At 62.1% G+C, this 19,194-nt stretch overlaps 3 protein-coding genes across 15 annotated transcripts in view; 2 read left to right on the top strand and 1 right to left on the bottom strand.

Moving 5' to 3' along the window:
* Nucleotides 1-203: 203 nt before the first annotated feature.
* LOC134154163 (histone H3-like centromeric protein A) lies at nucleotides 204-1,589 on the top strand. The gene is made up of 2 exons (XM_062600875.1): nucleotides 204-339; nucleotides 1,321-1,589. The coding sequence occupies exons 1-2, from the start codon at nucleotides 204-206 to the stop codon at nucleotides 1,452-1,454; spliced, it is 270 nt and encodes an 89-aa protein (XP_062456859.1). The 3' UTR covers nucleotides 1,455-1,589.
* Nucleotides 1,590-3,638: 2,049 nt separating this feature from the next.
* On the top strand, nucleotides 3,639-15,591 carry LOC134154162 (steroid 21-hydroxylase; the record flags this gene model as incomplete). The annotated part of the gene is made up of 11 exons (XM_062600874.1): nucleotides 3,639-3,756; nucleotides 4,750-4,807; nucleotides 6,137-6,246; nucleotides 8,590-8,741; nucleotides 10,471-10,566; nucleotides 11,305-11,412; nucleotides 12,027-12,113; nucleotides 12,553-12,732; nucleotides 13,571-13,701; nucleotides 14,613-14,716; nucleotides 15,258-15,591. Coding segments are annotated over 11 exons (1,380 nt in total), but the record flags the coding sequence as incomplete, so codon positions are not given.
* A 1,205-nt stretch (nucleotides 15,592-16,796) lies between these two features.
* LOC134154152 (tenascin-X-like) overlaps nucleotides 16,797-19,194 on the bottom strand; it is a 56,068-nt gene continuing 53,670 nt past the window's right edge. For all 13 annotated transcript variants that reach the window (XM_062600850.1, XM_062600859.1, XM_062600851.1 and 10 more), the window contains 2 exons: nucleotides 18,732-18,895; nucleotides 16,797-17,027 (listed from right to left, as the gene is read on the bottom strand). In XM_062600850.1, the coding sequence (XP_062456834.1) occupies nucleotides 16,947-17,027; nucleotides 18,732-18,895 (245 nt within the window). In that variant the 3' untranslated portion in view covers nucleotides 16,797-16,946. The remainder of the gene's footprint in view (nucleotides 17,028-18,731; nucleotides 18,896-19,194) is intronic.

Raw genomic sequence — 19,194 nt, 5'->3', positions numbered from 1 at the left:
TCTGTCCGCTGTCCCTTCCGTGCCCCCAGTGACAGGTCCCATGTTCCCACCCTGTGTCCCTTCATGTCCCCGCTGAGGTGTCTACGTCCCCGGTGATATGGCCAACATGTCTCATGTCCCCTGTGACATGTCCTATGTCCCCCCACCTTGTCCCATCTCCCCAGTGACAATCCCTGTATCCCCCCCCCCCGGGTCCCCGTGCCATGCCCATGTCCCCACTGTCCTCAGGGATGGGTCCCCCTCATCCCGGTGGCCTGTCCCAGGTGCGGGAGATCTGCCTGATGTTCACGCGGGGAGTGGACTATCACTGGCAGGCCACCGCCCTGCTTGCCCTCCAGGAGGGTGACATGGGGATGTCAGAGGGACATGGGGGGGGCAGATCATGAGGATAGGGGGACACAGGGAGGGGGACGTGGAGATGAGGGGACAAGGGGATGGAGTAGGATGGAGTGACATGGAGATGGGGGACACAGGGACAAGGGGATGGAGTCACACAGAGATGGGGGACATGGGGACAGGGATGTGGGGACAAGGGGATGGAGTGACATGGAGGTGGGGGACACGGGGTCGTGGATATGGGACAAGGGGATGGAGTGACATGGAGGTGGGGGACACGGGACGTGGATGTGGGACAAGGGGATGGAGTGAAATGGAGATGGACATGGGGACATGGATTTGGGATGAGGGGATGGAGTGACACGGAGATGGGAGACACAGGGACATGGATGGGGGGGACATGGGACACCCCAGGGTGCTGGGGGGGAGTGCAGGACTCCTGTTTTGAGGTGCCTCAGCCCTGGAGGGCTTTTGGGGTCCCCCAACTTTTAAGAGATGGATTTGCGGGTACCCCAAAGAGATGGATTTGGGGGGTACCGTTCTGGGGGTGGGATTTGGGGTCCTTCACCTGTGGGTGGTGCATTTTGGGGGGGGCTGCTTTGGGGGGCCCCATCCCTGGGATGGATTTTGGAGTCCCCCATCTTTGCGGGATAGATTTTGGAGCACCCCAACCTTGTGGGTGGATTTTGGGGGTGCCTTATTGAGGGGGTAAATATTGGGGTGCCCTATGGAAGGGGTGGGTTCTGGGGTGCCCTTTTCTGGGGGTGCATTTTGAGGTGCCCTTTTGGGGGGCAATTTTGGGGTGCCTTTTTGCAAGGTGAATTTTCAGATGCTCATCTGAGGAGGTGCATTTTGGGGCGCCCTTTTTGGCGGGGGTGCCTTTTGAGGCACCCTATTGCGAGGTACATTTTGGGGTGCCCCATCGAGGGGCTGCATGTTGGGGGGGGGGAAGCCGGCTGCATTTTTTTTTGGGGGTGCCCCCGCAGGCGGCCGAGGCCTTCATGGTGCGCCTGCTGGAGGACGCCTACCTGTGCTCCCTGCACGCCCGCCGCGTCACCCTCTTCCCCAAGGACCTGCAGCTGGCCCGGCGCCTCCGTGGCCTCGACAACGGCATCTGACCCCAAAGCACCGCGATTCACCCCAAAAAACTGCCCAAGAACCCCCCCAAAAAAAGCATCTCCCACCCCAAAAATCCCACCCCCAAAAAATGGTCTCCTTCCCCCCGCGTTGTTCCAATAAAGGTTTCAACCCCATCGGTCTTTCTGCCTCTCTGGGGCTTCGGGATGGGGTGGTGGACCCCAAATTGCTGGATTTTGCCCCCAAATTGCTGGATTTCACCCCTAAATCTGCCCTCGTACCAACAATATCCATCTCCAAAAAATGCACGATCCCTCAAATTGACTGATTCCACCCCGGACTGCTGCATTGAAGGTCTCGGCCCATCGGTGTCTCTGAGGCTTCAGGAGGAGGTGGTGGACCCCAAATTGCTGGATTTTGCCCCCAAATTGCTGGATTTCACCCCTAAATCTGCCCTCGTACCAACAATATCCATCTCCAAAAAATGCACGATCCCTCAAATTGACTGATTCCACCCCGGACTGCTGCATTGAAGGTCTCGGCCCATCGGTGTTTCTGAGGCTTCAGGAGGAGGTGGTGGACCCCAAATTGCTGGATTTTGCCCCCAAATTGCTGGATTTCACCCCTAAATCTGCCCTCGTATCAAGAATATCTATCTCCAAAAAATGCACGATCCCTCAAATTGACTGATTCCAGCCCAGACTGCTGCATTGAAGGTCTCAGCCCATCGGTGTCTCTGAGGCTTCAGGAGGAGGTGGTGGACCCCAAATTGCTGGATTTTGCCCCAAAATGTGCCCTTGTACCAAGAATATCTATCTCCAAAAAATGCACGGCCCCAAAATCGACTGGTTCCACCCCAGATTGCTGCATTAAAGGTCCCACCCTGTCGGTGTCTCTCCATCTTTGGGGTGGGGTGGTTGATCCAAAACTGCTGGAATTCACCCCAAACCCCTGCCAGCACTGAGGACACCCTCCCTAAAAAAAGAAACCCAAATTGACCTGTTTTCCCCCCAAAATATCACCTCCGCACCCCTCCATGGGAAGGCTCGGACAGGGGGGAGGCACCCAAAACCGTGTCGCCCTCCCCCCAAAAAACCCTCTCATAAAACAAAAAAGAAAGAAAAATGCTCAAAATTAATAATAATAATAATAGCAATGATAATAAAATTGATAATGATAATATTGATAATGATAATTGTAATAACACTGATAATAATCACAACGATAATGATAATAGTAATATTGATGGTAAGAATAATAATAACAATAATAACAATGATAATAGTAACTGATAATGATGAAGATAATATTAATGAAGATAATGAGAATGAGAATAATAAATAATAATTAATAGCGATAATAATAACGATAATGATAATAATAACTAATCATGATAGGAATGATAATGAAATGACAATAATAACAATAATACTAATGATAATAATGTTAAGGAAGCTGATGATAATAATATTAATGATAACAAGAATGTAACAATAGTAATATCAAAAACAAATAATAAGAGCAATAACAGGTAATTACAATAATAATAATAGCAATAATAGTAGCAACAATAATAGAAATAATAGTAAAAATAATAATAGCAGTAATACTAGTAGCAAAAACAATAATAGCAAAAATAATAATAGCTACAATAATAATAATGATAATGATAATAATAATGATAATGATAACAATAATTACAATCATAACGATAATAACAATAATAATAATAATGATAATGATAATAACAATAATAATGATAAACAATAACAACAAGGATAATGATAATAACGAAAATAATGATAATAGCGGTAATAATAATGAGGATAATAAGGAGAAGAGCGGAGCGGGGGACCCCAGGCCCCGCCCCCCGAGCGAATCCCCGCCCCCTGAGCTAAGCCCCGCCCCCGAGCGAAGCCCCGCCCACACGCGCGCATCCACCCCGGCAAGGGGGGGGGCGGCTTTTGCCCGGTGGTTGCGCGGAGGGGGCGTGGCTTTGCACAGAGGGAGGCGTGGCTTCGCCCAGAGGAGGGGCGTGGCTTTGCTGGTGGGGGGCGTGGTTTCGCCCAGAGGGGGCGGGGCCTGGGGCAGCAGCCGCCAGATCGCCGGCGATGTCGCCGCTGCTGCTGCTGCTGCTGCTGCTGGTGCCGCTGCTGGCGGCGGCCGCGGGGCGGCGGCGGGCGGCGGCGGCGGCCGCGGGGGGGGAGCGGCGGCCCCGGGGCCCCCCCGCGCTGCCGCTGCTCGGCACCGCCGCGCACCTGCTGCACCCCGCGGCCCCCCGGCACCTGGGCGCCCTGGCGCGGCGCTACGGGCCGGCGCTGCGGCTGCGCCTCGGCGGCACCGGTGAGTGCCCCGGGGGGGGGGTGGGGAGTGAAGTGGAGGGGGCGGAGGGGCACCCCCCCCATTGGGGACCTGCACCCCCCCCAACCGGGACCTGCGCCCCCAAAGAGGGACCTGCGGCCCCAAACTGCCTGCGAGCTCCCTGCGCCCCCTAATCCTGCCCTGCACCCCCAAACCGGGACCTGCGGCCCCAGAGTGGACCTTGCACCCCCCCATACCGGGACCTGCACCCCCAAACTGGACCCTGTGCCCCAAATCGCCTGCGAGCTCCCTGCACCCCCCTAATCCTGCCCTGCACCCCCAAACCGGGACCTGCGGCCCCAGAGTGGACCTTGCACCCCCCCATACCGGGACCTGCACTCCCAAACTGGGACCTGCGCCCCCAAATCGGACTCTGCTCCCCCCCCCAGCCGGGACCTGCACCCCCAAACTGGGACCTGCATCCCCAAACTGGTCCCTGTGCCCCCAAACCTCCTGCGACCTCCTTGTACCCCTTAATCCTGCCCTGCACCCCCAAACTGGGCCCTGCTGCCTCCCAGCCAGGACCTGCACCCCCAAACCGGGACCTGCACCCCGAAACCGGACCCTGCACCCCCAAACCACCTGCGAGCTCCCTGCACCCCCTAATCTTGCCCTGCACCCCTGAAATGGGCCTTGCACCCTCCAAACCGGGCCCTGCACCCCCAAACCACCCGCGAGCTCCCTGCACCCCCTAATCTTGCCCTGCACCCCCGAAAAGACCCCTGCACCCCCCCAAACCGGGCCCTGCACCCCCAAACTGGACCCTGTGCCCCAAACCGCCTGCGAGCTCCCAGCACCTCCTAATCCTGCCTGCACCCTCAAACCAGGACCTGCTCCCCCCCAACCAGACCCTGCTCCCCCCAGCTGGGACCTGCACCCCCAAACCAGGACATGTTCCCCCAAATCACCTGCAAGCTCCCTGTGCCCCCTAATCCTGCCCTGCACCCCCAAACTGGGACCTGCATGTACCCCCAGAGTGGACCTTGCACCCCCATACCAGGACCTGCACCCCCAAACCGGACACTGTGCCCCTGTACCGGAACCTGCACCCCCCAACCGGACCTTGCACCCCCAAACTGCCTGCAAGCTCCCTGAACCCCCTAATCCTGCCTTGTACTCTCGAAATGGGCCCTGCACCCCACAAACCGGGACGTGCACCCCCAAACTGGACCCTGCACCCCCAAACCACCTGCGAGCTTCCTGCACCCCCTAATCCTGCCCTGCACCCCTGAAATGGGACCTGCACCCCCAAACCGGACATTGGGCCCCATACTGGGACCTGCACCCCCAAACCGGGCCCTGTGCCCCCCAAAACCACCTGAGAGTTCCCTGCACCCCCTAATCCTGTCCTGCACCCCCAAACCGGACCTTGCACCCCCCCAACCTGCCTGCAAGCTCCCTGCACCCCCAAACTGGGACCTGCATCCCCAAACCAGCTCCTGCACTTCTACATCCAGCCCTGCACCCCAAAACCGCCTGAGACGCCCCTGCACCCCCAAATCCTGCCCTGCACCCCCCAAACCGTCTGGGACCCCCCCTTCTCCCTAGACTCCCCCAAGCTCTTCCATCTCACCTGGCACCCCCAAACCACCTGAACCCCCCTGCACCCCCACACCAGGCCTTGCACCCCCCCACATCAGTCCTGCACCCCCAAATCTCATCCTGCCCCCCAAAGCACCCCCACACCAGGCCTTGCACCCCCCCACATCACTCCTGCACCCCCAAATCTCACCCTGCCCCCCCAAAAGCCCCTGAGACCTTCCCCGCACCGTGCACCCCCCCAGAGTAGGGTGGAGACCTCCCCCCCAGTGTTTTGGGAGACTCTTGGGGGTTCTAGGGGGCCCCCTAGGATTTTGGGGGGCACCCTCAGGGTTTTTTGGGGGGACTCCAGGGAGTTCTGGAGCCCCTGGGGATTTCAGGAGCCCCCCCCAGGTTTCTGTGCCCCGGACCCTACTCTGGGTTTGGGGGGCTCCCCGGGGGGGGGTTTGTGGGCAGCCTCGAGGTTTTGGGGACCCTCCAAGAGCTTTGGGGGGCTCCAGGGGCTTTTGGGCCCCCCCCAGGTGGTTTTGGGGTCCCTTTAGGGTTTTGGGGACCCCCTAGAGATTTCGGGACCTCCCCGGAGATTTTGGGGGGACCCCTCGAACTGTTTTGGAGTGTCCAGGGGATTTAGGGGTTCCCCCAGGTTTGGGGGGGCTCCAGCGTTTTTGGACTCCCCCCCCCCTTGGGGGTTTTGGAAGTGTCCTGGGGAGGGTTTGGGGGGACCTAAAGGGTTTTGGGGGAGGGGTCTGAGCCCACCTCAGTGCTCGGGGGTCCCTGTTGGGGGGGGTCGGGCACCCCCCCCCAAGTCTCGGGGTGCCCCAAGTCGTGTCCCCCCCCCCCCAGATGTGCTGGTGCTGAGCTCGGTGGAGACCATCCGGGAGGCCTTTACCCGCCGCTGGGGTGCCTGCGCCGGGCGCCCCCCCAGCTACCTGGGTACTGCCGGGGCTATAGAGGCCCTATAGGGGCTTGGGGGGGCTATGGAGGCTATGGGGGGCTGTGGGCCCTATGGGGTGGGGGCCTGCGCCGGGGCCCCCCCCCCCAGCTACCTGGGTACCACTGGGGCTATAGGGGCCCTATAGGGGCTATAGGGGCTGGAGGGGGGGCTATGGAGGCTATGGGGGGCTGTGGGCCCTATGGGGTGGGGGCCTGTGCCGGCCCCCCCCCCCCAGCTACCTGGGTACCTCCAGGGCTATAGGAGCCCTATAGGGGCTATAGGGGCAGGGGGGACGACGACACTATGGAGGCTGTGGGGTGCTATAGGCCCTATGGGGTGGGGGCCTGCGTCAAGTGCGCCCCCCCCCCCAGCTACCTGGGTACTGCCGGAGCTATAGGGGCCCTATAGGGGCTGGGGGTGGGGGGGGCTATGGAGGCTGTGGGGTGCTATGGGCCCTATGGGGTGGGGGCCTGTGTCAGGTGCCCCCCCCCCAGTTACCTGGGTACTGCCAGAGCTGTAGGGGCCCTATAGGGGCTGGGGGGGGGGCTATGGGAGAGCTATGGGCCCTATGGGGTGGGGACCTGCGTCGGGCACCTCTCCAGCTACCTGGGTACCGCCAAGGCTATAGGGGCCCTATAGGGGTTATGGGGGGAGTATGTAGGGGCTATGGGCCTGCACCAGTCGCCCCCCCCCCAGCTACCTGGGTACTGCCAGGGCTATAGGAGCTCTATAGGGGCTATAGGGGGGGATATGGAGGCTACAGGCCCTATAGTGGGGGGGGGGCTGCATCAGGTGTCCCTCCAGCTGTCTGGGTATCACCCAGCCCCAGGGGGTGATAGATGCTATGGGGGGGGGGCTATAGGGGCTGTGGGAGTGGGGCTATAGTGGCTATGGGGGCCACTATGGGGGGCTGCAGGCTGGGCAACCCCCCATCTACCTGGGTACCGCCCAGGGGCCGGGGGGGGTATGGGGGCTATAGGGTCTATGGGGAGGGTATAGGGGGTTCCAGGGGCACCGTGGTGGCTGTGGGCATCACGGGGGCTGTGAGGTGCTGGGGGGGGGGGCTATCGGAGGGCTGTGGAGGTTGTGGGGGATATGGGCGCTGTGAGGGAGCTCTTGGGGCTATAGGGGTTATGGGGGCTATAGAGGCTATGGGAGGGGTATGGGAGGCTGAGGGGTCTGTAGGGGTTATAGGAAGGCTATGGGGGCTCTAGGTGCTATGGGAGCTATAGGAGTCATGGGGGAGCTATGGGGCTATAGGGGTTATGGAGGGGGCAATGAGGACTGTAGGGGTTATAGGGGGGCTGTGGGATCTATAGGGGCTATGGGAGGGCTTTGGGGCCTGTAGGTGCTGTGGAGGCTATAGGGGCTGAGAGTGCTGTAGGGGATGTGGGTGGTATGGGGTACTGTGGGGGGTTATGGGTGCTGTAGGGGAGCTATGGGGATGCTGTGGGTCCTATGGGGGGGGGAGGCTGCATTGGGCACCCCCCCAGTTACCTTGGTGCGAGGGTGCAGGTGCTATGGGGGCTATGGGGCAGGGGGGGGATATGGGGGGCTATGGGAGGGGGGGGTCACCGGGTGCCCCATAACTACCCAGGTGTGGGAGTATGGGTGGGGCCACTATAGGGCTGGGGGGACCCTATGGGGCTGGGAGGGACCTTCTGGGGCTGAGGATGTCTATAGGGTGGGGAGGGCCATAGAGGGGGGCTATAGGATGGGGGGGGCCTATGGGGCTTGGGGGGGTCTTGAGGGGCTGGGATCCTCTATAGGGCTGCAGGGGGGATGTTAGGGGTGTCTATGGGGTTGGAGGGGGAAGGCTATAGGGGTAGGGGAGCCCTATAGGCCTGAGAGGAGCCTATGGGGCTGGAGTGTCTATAGCGCAGGAGGGAGACTATGGAGGGGAGCTGTAGGATGAGGGTCCTTATGGGTATGGGGTGTCCCTATAGGGCTTGGGGGGCTGTAAGGCAGGGGGAGCCCTATGGCACATGGGGGGCCCTATGGAGTATGAGAGGGCTCAATTGGTCAAGGGGGGCCTTATAGGGCACAGGGGACACTATGGGGCTGGGGGAGCCTGGGGAGGGCTCTATGGGGCACGGAGGGTGCCCATGGGGCAGGGGGGGCCCTATGGGGTGCAGGGGGCCCTATGTGGCAGGGGTCCCCTATGGGGCATGGGGGGATGCCCATAGGGCATGGGGGACACTAGGGGGTGGGGAGGGTCCTATGGGGGGGTCCCTATGGGGCAGGGGGGTCCCTATGGAGCCGGGGGGGGGGGCCTATAGGACTGGGGGGGGCACCGTGGGTCACAGCACCCATGGGTGCCCCCTTTTCCCCTCCCTCCACAGCGGGGCTGGTGTCGCGGGGTGGGCAGGACCTGGCGCTGGGCGACATCTCCCCGGGGTGGCGGCGGCAGCGCCGGGCCACCCGCGACGCCCTGGCCCGGGCCCAGGGGCACCTCGATGCCATCCTCAGCCAGCAGGCCGAGGCCCTCTGCCAGGTGAGACCCCCCCAAAAAAAACGCCCCCAAACACCTCAAAACGCCCTCCAAACACCCCAACACGCTCGCAAACACCTCAAAATGCCCCCAAATGCCCTCCAAAATGACCCCAAACACCAAAAAATGCCCTGAAGACGCCCTCCAAAATGCCACTAAACACCCCAAAACACCTCAAAACACCCCAAACGTCCACCAAACATCTCAAAACGCCCCCAAACGCTCGCAAACACCTCAAAACGCCCCCAAAGGCCCTCCAAAATGCCACCAAACACCAAAAAATGCCCCCAAGACGCCCTCCAAAATGCCCCAAACACTCCAAAACACCTCAAAACGCCCCCAAACGCTCCCAAACACCTCAAAACGCCCCCAAAGGCCCTCCAAAATGCCACCAAACACCAAAAAGTGCCCCCAAGATGCCCTCCAAAATGCCACTAAACACCCCAAAACACCTCAAAACATCCCAAATGCCCCCAAATGCCAAAACGTGCCCCCCAGATGCCTTCCAAAATGCCCCAAGACACCCTCCAAAATGCCCCTAAATGCCCCCCAAATGTCCCCAGACAACTCAAAATGCCCTCAAATGCCTTCCGAAATGCTCCTAAACACCCCAAAACACCTCAAAACACCCCAAAATGCCCTCCAAAATGCCTCCAAATGCCAAAACGTGCCTCCAGATGCCTTCCAAAATACCCCAAGACGCCCTCCAAAATGCCCCTAAATGCCCCTAAACACCTCAAAATGCCCCCAAATGCCAAAAAATGCCCCCAGACACCTCAAAATGTCCCCAAACGCCCTCCAAAGTACCCCAAAATGCCAAAAAATGCTCCCAAGATGCCCTCCAAAAGGCCCCAAAACACCTCAAAATGCCCAAACGCTCTCCCAAATGCCCCCAAATGCCAAAACATGTCCCCGAATGCCCTCCAAAATGTGCTCAAACACCCCCGAATGCCAAGAAATGCCCCCAAACACCCAGGGAATGCTCCCAAATACCCCCCAAAATGCCATAGAACAACCCCGGAGTGTCTTAAATCACCTCCAAAAATGCCCCAAAATGACCAAAAATGTCCTAAAATGCCCCAAATGTTCCCTAATTTCTCCAAATTCTGCCCAAATGCCCGAAAACACCTGAAAATGCCCCCCAAATCCCCTCAAACTCGCCCTGTGCAATGGCCCCGGATGCCCCCAACCCCCCTCCTGAAATGCCCCCCAAATGACCCCAAATATCTTAAAATGGTCCCAAAATGCCCCCAAGTCCCCCAAACACCCTGGAACACCCCAAAAATGTTCTTTAAATCCCAGGAAATGCTCCAGAACGCCCCTCAAATGCCCCCCAAATTGCCTAAAAGAGCCCTAAATTGCCCCCAAAGGCCCTGAAATGCCCCCCAAACCCCCCCCCAATCGCCCCCGAAAAAACCTCCCCAAGAGAAGCGCCAATAATGGGCAGAATGAGCCCGAAAGACCCCCAAAAGCCCTCGAATCACCCCAAATCCACCCAGCGGCCTCCCCCCCCCCAAGGGTCCATAATTGGCCCCCCCCCAAGACCATCCCAAATCATCCCAAAATGCCTGCACCCAAAAAAACCCAACCGCTCCCCCCCCCCAAAAAAAAAAAAACCTCTCCGTTCCCCCCGGAGACCCGAAAGTACCGCAATTCAGCCCGAATTGGGCGCCGCGGCGTGCGCGACCCCTGATGACCCCCGATGACCCCTGATGACCCCCCCCACCCCCAGGACCTGCGGCGCTACCGGGGGGCCCCGGCCGACGTGGCCGAGGATTTCGCCTTCCGCACCTGCAGCACCATCTGCAGCCTCGTCTTCGGCTCCCTGGTAAAGGGAGAGGGGCCCAGGAGTCCGGGAAAGGGGCCCAGGCATCCGGGAGAGGGGCCCAGGCATCTGAGTTGGTGGAGGGGGTGGGGAAGACCTAGATGTCTCGAGGGATCCAGATGTCCAGAGGGCCCAGGTGTCCGGGGAGAACCAGGTGTCTAGGGACAACCCAGGTGTTCAGGAGGGGACCCAGGTGTCCAGGGAGGGACCTAGGGGACCCAGGTGTTCAGTGGGCCCAGGCATCCGAGAGGGACCCAGGTGTCCAGGGAGGGACCCAGGTGTCCAGAGGAGCCCAAGTGTCTGGGGAAGGACCCAGGTGTCCAGGAGGCCCAGCTGTTCAGGGGGCCCAGGCGTCCGGGAGGCACCCAGGCGTCCAGGAGGGACCCAGGTGTCCAGGAGGGACCCAGGTGTCTGGGGAGGGACCCAGGTGTCCAGGAGGCCCAGTTGTTCAGGAGGCCCAGGTGTCCAGGAGGGACCCAGGTGTCCGGGAGGGACCCAGGTGTCTGGGGAGGGACCCAGGTGTCCAGGAGGCCCAGTTGTTCAGGGGGCCCAGGCGTCCAGGAGGGACCCAGGTGTCCAGGGGAGCCCAGGTGTCCGGGGTGACCTTGGTGTCCAGGGGGGTCCCGCCATCCAGGACACCCAGGTGTCCAGGGGGCCCAGGCATGTGAGAAGGGAATCCAGGGTTCTGGGAAGGGGGCCCAGGCATCCGGGAAGGGGGCCCAGGTGTCCGGGTCGCCGTAGATGCCCCCCGAGGCCGAGGTGCGCGACTTCACCCGCTGCATCATGGGGCTACTGGAGCTGTGGGGCAGGGCCAGCGTGCGGGTGCTCGACCTGCTGCCCCCACTGCGGGTGAGCCCTGGGCTGGGGGTAGGGGTGGGGGACCAGACGTCCGGGGAGGGGGCCCAGGTGTCCGGGAGGGCTGAGGGGACCCAGGTTTCCAGGAGGCTGGGAAGACCCAGGTGTCCAGGTGGGTCAGAGGGACCCAGACGTCCGGGGCAGGAGTGTCGGGGGGCCCAGGCATTTGGGGGGGGGAGGGGTCTGGAAGGACCCAGGTGTCCGAGGAGGGTCAGAGGGACCCAGGTGTCCAGGGGTCTCAGGGGGTCCCAGGCGTCTGGGGTGGGGAGCTGGAAGGACCCAGGTATCTGAGAAGGGTCAGAGGGACCCAGGGGGTCTCAGGGGGGCCCAGATGTCCGGGGGGACTGGAAGGACCCAGTTGTCTGGGGGGCCCAGGTGTCCAAGGAGGGTCAGAGGGACCCGGGTGTCTGAGGAGTGTCGGGGGGCCCAGGTGTCCGAGGAGGGTCAGAGGGACCTGGGGGGACTTGGGGGGGACCCAGGCATCCAGGGGGCTCAGAAGCACCCAGATCTCAGGGGGTTGAGGGAACCCAGAAGTCGCAGGGATCCGGGGGGAGGGGGGGGCAGGCATCCTGGGGGGCCCAGGCGTCCGGGCTGATGGGCAGCTGCAGGCGCTGCCCAACCCAGCACTGCGGGAGCTGCTGCGCCTGGTCGAGCGCCGCGACGCCTTCGTGCAGACCCAGCTGCAGCGGCATGAGGTGGGGGCCCAGGCGTCCGGGCCGGGGTGGGGTGGGGGTTGGGGAGACCAGGCATCTGGGCGGAGGGGGGCAGGCATCCGGGAGGGACCCAGGCATCCAGGGAAAGGACCCAAGTGTCCAGGGGGGCCCAGGTGTCCGGGAAGGACCCAAGCATCCGGGTGGGGTTACCCAGGTGCCCAGATGGGGGCCCAGGCGTCCGGGAGGGATCCAGCAGCCCAGGGGGAGGGATCCAAGCTTCCAGCGGGCCCAGGCGTCCGGGAAGGCCCCAGGCATCCAGGAAGGGCCCAGGTGTCCGAGAGGGAACCCAGGCACCCAGGAGGGGGCCCAGGCATTCGGGAGAGGGCCCAGGCGTCCGAGAGGGATGCAAGCATCCAGGCATCCGGATGGGGCCCAGGCGTCCGGCGGCTGACATATTTTGGGGTGGGGGTGGGGGGTGCAGGCGGCCGGCTGCCCCGCCGGGGGGGTCCTGGGCGAGCTGTGGCCAGACCCCGGCGTCCGGGGGGGGCCACTGGGCCCCGGGCGCCTCCACATGGCCCTGGTGGATCTGTTCATCGGCGGCACCGAGACGACGGCGGCCGCCCTGGGCTGGGCCGTCGCCTTCCTGCTGCACCGGCCTGAGGTAGGCGGGGAACACGCCAAGCACACGCCAAGAACATGCTATGCTATGCACGCAGCATGCCCAGGCCGTGCACACGCCATGCAGGTACCACGCACACGGCACGCACATGCTATGCACATGAAATGCACACACCATGCACATGCAATGCACATGCTATGCACACACAAAGCGCGTGCTGTGCACATTGCATGTATAGGCCATGCACACACTATGCACAGGCTATGCACACACAATGCACATGCCATGTACACACAATGCACATGCTATGCACATGCAGTACACACACTATTCGCACGCAATGCACACACCATGTACACACCATGCACATGCAATGCACGTGCCTTGCACATGCAATGCACATGCCATGCACACCTGAAGCACACACCGTGCATAAGCCATGCACACACCACGCACCCGGCACACACATTCTATGCACATGCCATGCACATGCCAGACACATGCCATGCACAGGCCAGGTGCATGCCATACACATGTCATGCATGTGCAATACACACACTACGCACATGCTGTGCACACACTATGCACATGCAATAGACATGCTGTGCATGCTCTAGGCAAATGCAATGCACACGCCATACACATGCTATGCACATGCCGTGCACACGCTGTTCACATGCCATGTGCACACGCAATGCACACGCAAAGCACAAGCCTTGCACACACGTGGCACTGCAGGGGGGGAGATGTTGCACACGTGCCTGATGGGGTGGCTGCACGTGCATGATGCCAGCGGGTGCAGCGGCCGCGGGTGCCTCGCACGCGCGCGTGTACGACGGCTGCGGGCGCCTCGCACACGCGTGACGCCGGCGCGTGGCAGGTGGCGGCGGGCGCCCGGGCCGAGGCGGCCGGCGGCTCCCGGCGCCTCCTGGCCGCCATCGTCGGCGAGAGCCTGCGGCTGCGGCCGCCGGCCCCCCTGGCGCTGCCCCACCGCGCCTGCACCCCCACCAGGTACCCAGTACGCACCAGTATGGGGCAGGGTGGAAGCTCCCAGGGTGGCCCAGGAAGCCTGGGGTTACTGTGGGGAGGGGCAGGAGGGTCTCCAGTGCATCCCAGTCTCCTCCCAGTCCCTTCTCAGTGTAACCCAGTGCCTCTTAGTCCCTCCCAGAAAATCCCAGTTCCTCCCAGTACATCCCGGTGCTTCCCAGTCCCTTCTCAGTACATGCCAGTGCATTCCAGCCCCCTCCCAGTGCTGCCCAGTATCTCCCCCGTGCTCTCCCAGTGCATCCCAGTCCCTTTCCAGTCCATCCCAGCCCCCACACAGAGCCTCCCAGTACCTCCCCAGTGCATCCCAGCCCCTCCTAGTCCCTTCCCGTACATCCCAGTGCATCCCAGTCCCTTCCCAGTGCATCTCAGTCCTTTTCCAGTCTCTCCCAGTACATCCCAGGCCCTCTCAGTGCCTTCCCAGTGCCTCCTAGTACATCCCCAGTCATCCCAGTCCCTTCCCAGTGCATCCCAGTACATTCCAATGCACCCCCAGTTCCTCCCCAGTGCATCACAGTCCTTCCCAATTGCTCCCAGTGCATCACAACCGCCTCCCAGTGCCCCCCCAGTATCCCCCCAGTCCCCTTCCAGTCCCTTCCCAGCCTCTTCCAGTCACTCCCAGTGCCTCTCAGTCCCCTCCCAGTGCCTCTCAGTTGCTCCCAGTGCCTTCTAGTACCCTCCCAGCACCTTTCAGTCCCTTCCCAGTCTCTCCTAGTGGCCCCTAGTCACTCCCAATGCCTTCCAGTCCCTTCTCAGTGCCTCCCAGTCACTCCAGTACCTCCCAGTACCCTTCTGGTCCGCTCTCAGCACCTTTCAGTCCCTTCACAGTCTCTCCCAGTCTCTCCCAGTCTCTCCCAGTGGCTCCCTGTGTCTCACAGCATCGCAGGGATCCCGGTGCCCCGCGACTCCCTGCTCATCCCCAACCTCTTCGCCGCCCACCACGACCCCGACAAGTGGCACCGGCCCGAGGACTTTCTGCCAGGTGCGCTGGACACCTGGGCCCCTCCCGGACACCTGGGCCCCTCCTAGGCAGCTGGGCCCCTCCCAGTCACCAGGGCCCTCTCCCTGGACTCCTGGGCCCCTCCCTGGATTCCAGGGTCCCTCCCAGACTTCTGGGTCCCTCCTGGGTGCCTGGGCTCCTCCCAGTCACCAGGGCCCCCTCCCCGGACTCCTGGGCCCCTTCCTGGACTCCTAGGCCCCTTCCTGGACTCCTGGGTCCCTCTCCAGACTCCTGAGCCCCTTCTGGACTCCTGGGTCCTTCCCCAGACACCTGGGTGCCTTCCTGGATGCCTGGGCCCCTCCAGGACACCTGGGCCCCTCCCAGACTCCTGGGTCCCTCCCCTGGACTCCTGGGTCCCTCTTGGACTCCTGGGTCCCTCTTGGACTTCTGGGTCCCTCCTGGACTCCTGGGCCCCTCCTCAGACACCTGGGTCTCTCCTGGACACCTGGGTCCCTCCCAGATGCCAGGGCCCTTCCCGGATGCCTGGGCCCCTGATGCCTCCTCCCTCAACCCCACCCCACAGAGCGGTTCTTGGCGGCGGCGCCAGGCCGGGCACTGGTGCCCTTCGGCTGTGGGGCCCGGGCCTGCCTGGGCGAGGGGCTGGCGCGCGCCGAGCTCCTTGTCTTCTTGGGCCACATCCTGCGCCACTTCCGTCTGGAGCCACCGGCGCCCGGCGTCCTGCCAAGCCTGGAGGTCACAGCGGGCACCGTGCTGCGTTGCCGCCCGTTCCGCGTGCGCCTCATCGCCCTGGAGCCCTGAGGCCCACCCGGATGCCTGGGCCCACTCAGGCGCTTGGGCCCACTCAGATACCTGGGGCCTCCCAAATGCGTGGGCCCGCTTGGACATCTGGGCCCATTCAGGCACCTGGGGCCTCCCAGATGCCTGGGACCACCTGGACACCTGGGCCCACTCAGGTGCCTGGGCCTGCTCAGACATCTGGGGACCCCCAGACACTTGGGCCTGCTCAGACACCTGGGCCCACTCAGGCACCTGAGTGTGCTCAGATGTCTAGGCCTGCCCAGACACCTGGGGACTCCCAGACACTTGGGCCTGCTCAGACACCTGGGCCCACTCGGGCAGCTGGGCGTGCTCAGATGTCTGGTCCTGCCCAGACACCTGGGGACTCCCAGACACCTGGGTCTGCTCGGACATCTGGGACCACCTGGACACCTGGGCCTGCTCGGACATCTGGGGACTCCCAGACACTTGGGCCTGCTCAGACACCTGTGCCCACTCAGGCACTTGGGCCCGCTCGGATGTCTGGGACCTCCCAGATGCCTGGGACCTCCTGGATATCTGGGCCTGCCCGGCCACCTGGGGATTCCCAGACACTTGGGCCTGCTCAGACACTTGGGCCCACTCGGGCACCTGGGCCTGCTCGGACATCTGGGTCTACTCAGACATCTGGGCCCTCTTGGACACCTGGGCATCCTCAGATGTTTGGGCCCACTCAGATGCCTGGGTCTGCCCAGACACCTGGGGACTCCCAGACATCTGGGTCTGCTCGGACATCTGGGACCACCTGGACACCTGGGCCTGCTCAGACGCCTGGGCCTGCCCAGACACCTGGGCACTGCCGGATGCCTGGGCCCACTTGGACACCTGGGTCCGCTCAGACATCTGGACCCACTCGGATGTCTGGTCCCACTCAGACATCTGGGGCCTCGCAGACGCCTGGGCCCACAGGGACACCTGGGCCTGCTCGGATATCTCGGACCTCCCGGATGCCTGGGTCCACCCAGACATCTGGGCCTGCTCGGACGTCTGGGCCCGCTAAGACGCCTGGGACCTCCCGGATGCCTGGGCCCATCCAGACACCTGGGAGTGCCCAGACACTCGGACGCCTGGGCCCACCCGGCCACCGAAACACCTCGGGGCCACGCGGATGCCTGGGCCCGCATGGACCCTGGACACCTGGGTCCACCCTCCGCTGCCTAAACGCCTGGATTCACCTCTGCTCTTTGTGCCCGGATGCCTGGGTCCCCCTGGACGCCTGGGCCCAGCCTATGCCCACCCGGACACCTGGGCCCCTCGGACGCCTGGGCCCCTGCACGGCAGCACCTTCAGTCGCTCGCAGCTTTTATTGCTCTCCCATAAAGGCTTCACCCGCCCCGGCCTCCTTCCTCGGCGCTGCCAGGACGCCTGGGCCCTTCCCTGGATGCCGGGGCCCTCGCCCCGGATGCCTGGGCCCCTTCCGGATGCCTGGGCCCGCTCAGTCGCGCTGCGGCCGCAGCTTCATCTCCGTGAAGGGGATGGAGAACTCGAAACCCTTCCAGGGAAACCAGTTGATGCCCTAGAGGAGAGCCGGAGACACCCCCTGCCATCAGCCCAGCCCTATAGGTGCCTACAGGGGCTCTATAGGGGCCTTGAGACACTGCCCTCCCCAGGCCCTGCCATAGGGTCCCCCCTGCCGCCCCAAACCCTTTCCCGTAGCCCTGAGAGGCCCTTCTGTAGCCCCATGGGCCCTCCATGGTCCCTATAGCCTCACTATAGCCCCCTATAGCCCTACTGCTAGCCCCATATGTACCCCGGCAGCCACAGGTGGAGCTATGGGGCTCCCAGTTTTCATATCACCCCATAGGATCCCCCACACACAGTGAACCCCTGGTATAACCCCCCCACCCCATAGGCTCTCCTCTAGTCCCAACAGGTCCCTTTATGACTCCTATAGCTCCTATAGCCCCCGATGGCTCCTGGTAGCATGGCCATAGGGGCCAGCAAGTGTTGGCGTGGGCCCAGTAGAGGCCCCGTAACTCCCCTATAGCTCCCCGTAGTACGCTTATGGCCTCCTCATAGCCCTCCTAGATACCCTATAGCCCCCCCCAAAAGCCCACTATAGTCCCTCATAGGCCTTCTATAGCCCTCTATAGCTGTCCATAGACCTCCTGTGGGCCCCTCATAGCACCCCTGTGGCCTCCATAGCCCCCTGTAGCCAGATATAGCCCCCCATAGCACACCTATGGTCCTCTCTAGCCCCCTTGTAGCCCCTAGAGCCCTTACATATCTCCTAAAGCCCTCCTATATCCCTCAAATAGCCCTCCAGAGCTCTCTATATCCCCCATAGCCCCTATATACCCCATACTCCTATAGGCCTCGTAGCTCCTATAGCTCCCTGCAGCCCTTATATCCTCCCTATAGCTCCCTACATCCCCCATGCCCTTCTATAACCCCTCATAGCTCCCCTGTAGTCCCTATACATTCCAGATCCCTGGAGCCCCTATACTCCCCATATACTCCCCATAGGGCTCCCATAGGGCTCCCAGACCCCTCTATGGCACCTGGTGGTTGCAGGTGGTGCTGTAACCCCCGTAGGGACCCCTACAGCCCCCATACTCCACCACACCACATAGCTCCCATGGGCCCATAGTCCCCATAAGGTTCCCTCTAGGGGTTCCTCATACCCCCATAGCGCCCTGGCAGCATCTAGTGGTTGTGGGAGGTGCTGTAGCCGCTATAGTCCCCATAGGGTCCTCCATAGTCCCCACAATACCTATAGCCCCCATAGTGTCCTGGTGGCACTTGGTGGTCATAGGGGTGCCGTAGCCCCTATAGCCCCCATAGGGTCCCCCACAGCCCCCATAGGGTCCCCCATAACCTCCATAACTCCCCATAGCCTCCCTAGCCCCCATAGGGTCCCCCACAGCCCCGACAGGGCCCAGGCACCCCTGGTGGTGGGGGGGGCATGCTGTAGCCCCCATAACCCCCATAGGGTCCCCCACAGCCCTCATAGGGCCTGGAACACCTGGTGGTCACAGGCCATGCTGTAGGCCCCATATCCCCCCACAGGGTACCCCATAGCCCCCATAGGGACCCCCACAGTGTAGCCAATAGCCCCTATAGGGTCTCCTATAGCCCCCAAAGGGTTGGTACATCCAGTGGTCATGGGGCATGCTGTAGCCCCCATAACCCCTATAGGGTCCCCCAGAGCCTTCATAGGATCCCCCAGAGCCCCCATAATGCCCCATAGCCCCTATAGCCCCCATAGGGCCCAGCGCACCTGGTGGTCATGGGGGGTGCCGTAGCGCCCGTTGAGGTTGGCGTAGTGGCAGTTGCGGTACCACCAGGCGCCGGTGTAGGACACAGCGCAGGGACGGGGACGTCCCCGGAGACCCCGGTCACGCGTGGAGAAGGGGCTGCCGGCGTGGTAGCCCAACGCGTCCCCTGCGAGGGGCCACCACGTCACCAGTGTCACCACCATTACCGGTGTCAGCACCATCACCAGTGTCACCACCATCACCGACGTCATCGGTGTCACCCAGGACCACCCACCCCCATGTCCCCACCTGGTAGCTAGGGGACACCACAGTGGCACACAGGTCATTGTGTCACCAGGACCAAGCATCACCCTGTCACCCATCCCCACCGGGTCTGCAGGTGCCAGGAAGCCCCATGTCTCTGGAACGGGGACCTCCCCCCACCCCAGGACCCCCAGGTCTCCACCCCAGACCCTCAAGTCAATG

The sequence above is a fragment of the Rhea pennata genome, unplaced genomic scaffold (assembly GCF_028389875.1).
Source record: "Rhea pennata isolate bPtePen1 unplaced genomic scaffold, bPtePen1.pri scaffold_118, whole genome shotgun sequence".
In the NCBI taxonomy this organism is placed as follows: Eukaryota; Metazoa; Chordata; class Aves; order Rheiformes; family Rheidae; genus Rhea; species Rhea pennata.
The sequence above is the reverse complement of the archived record's forward strand: the minus strand, read 5'-3'. Positions and strand labels throughout refer to the sequence as shown.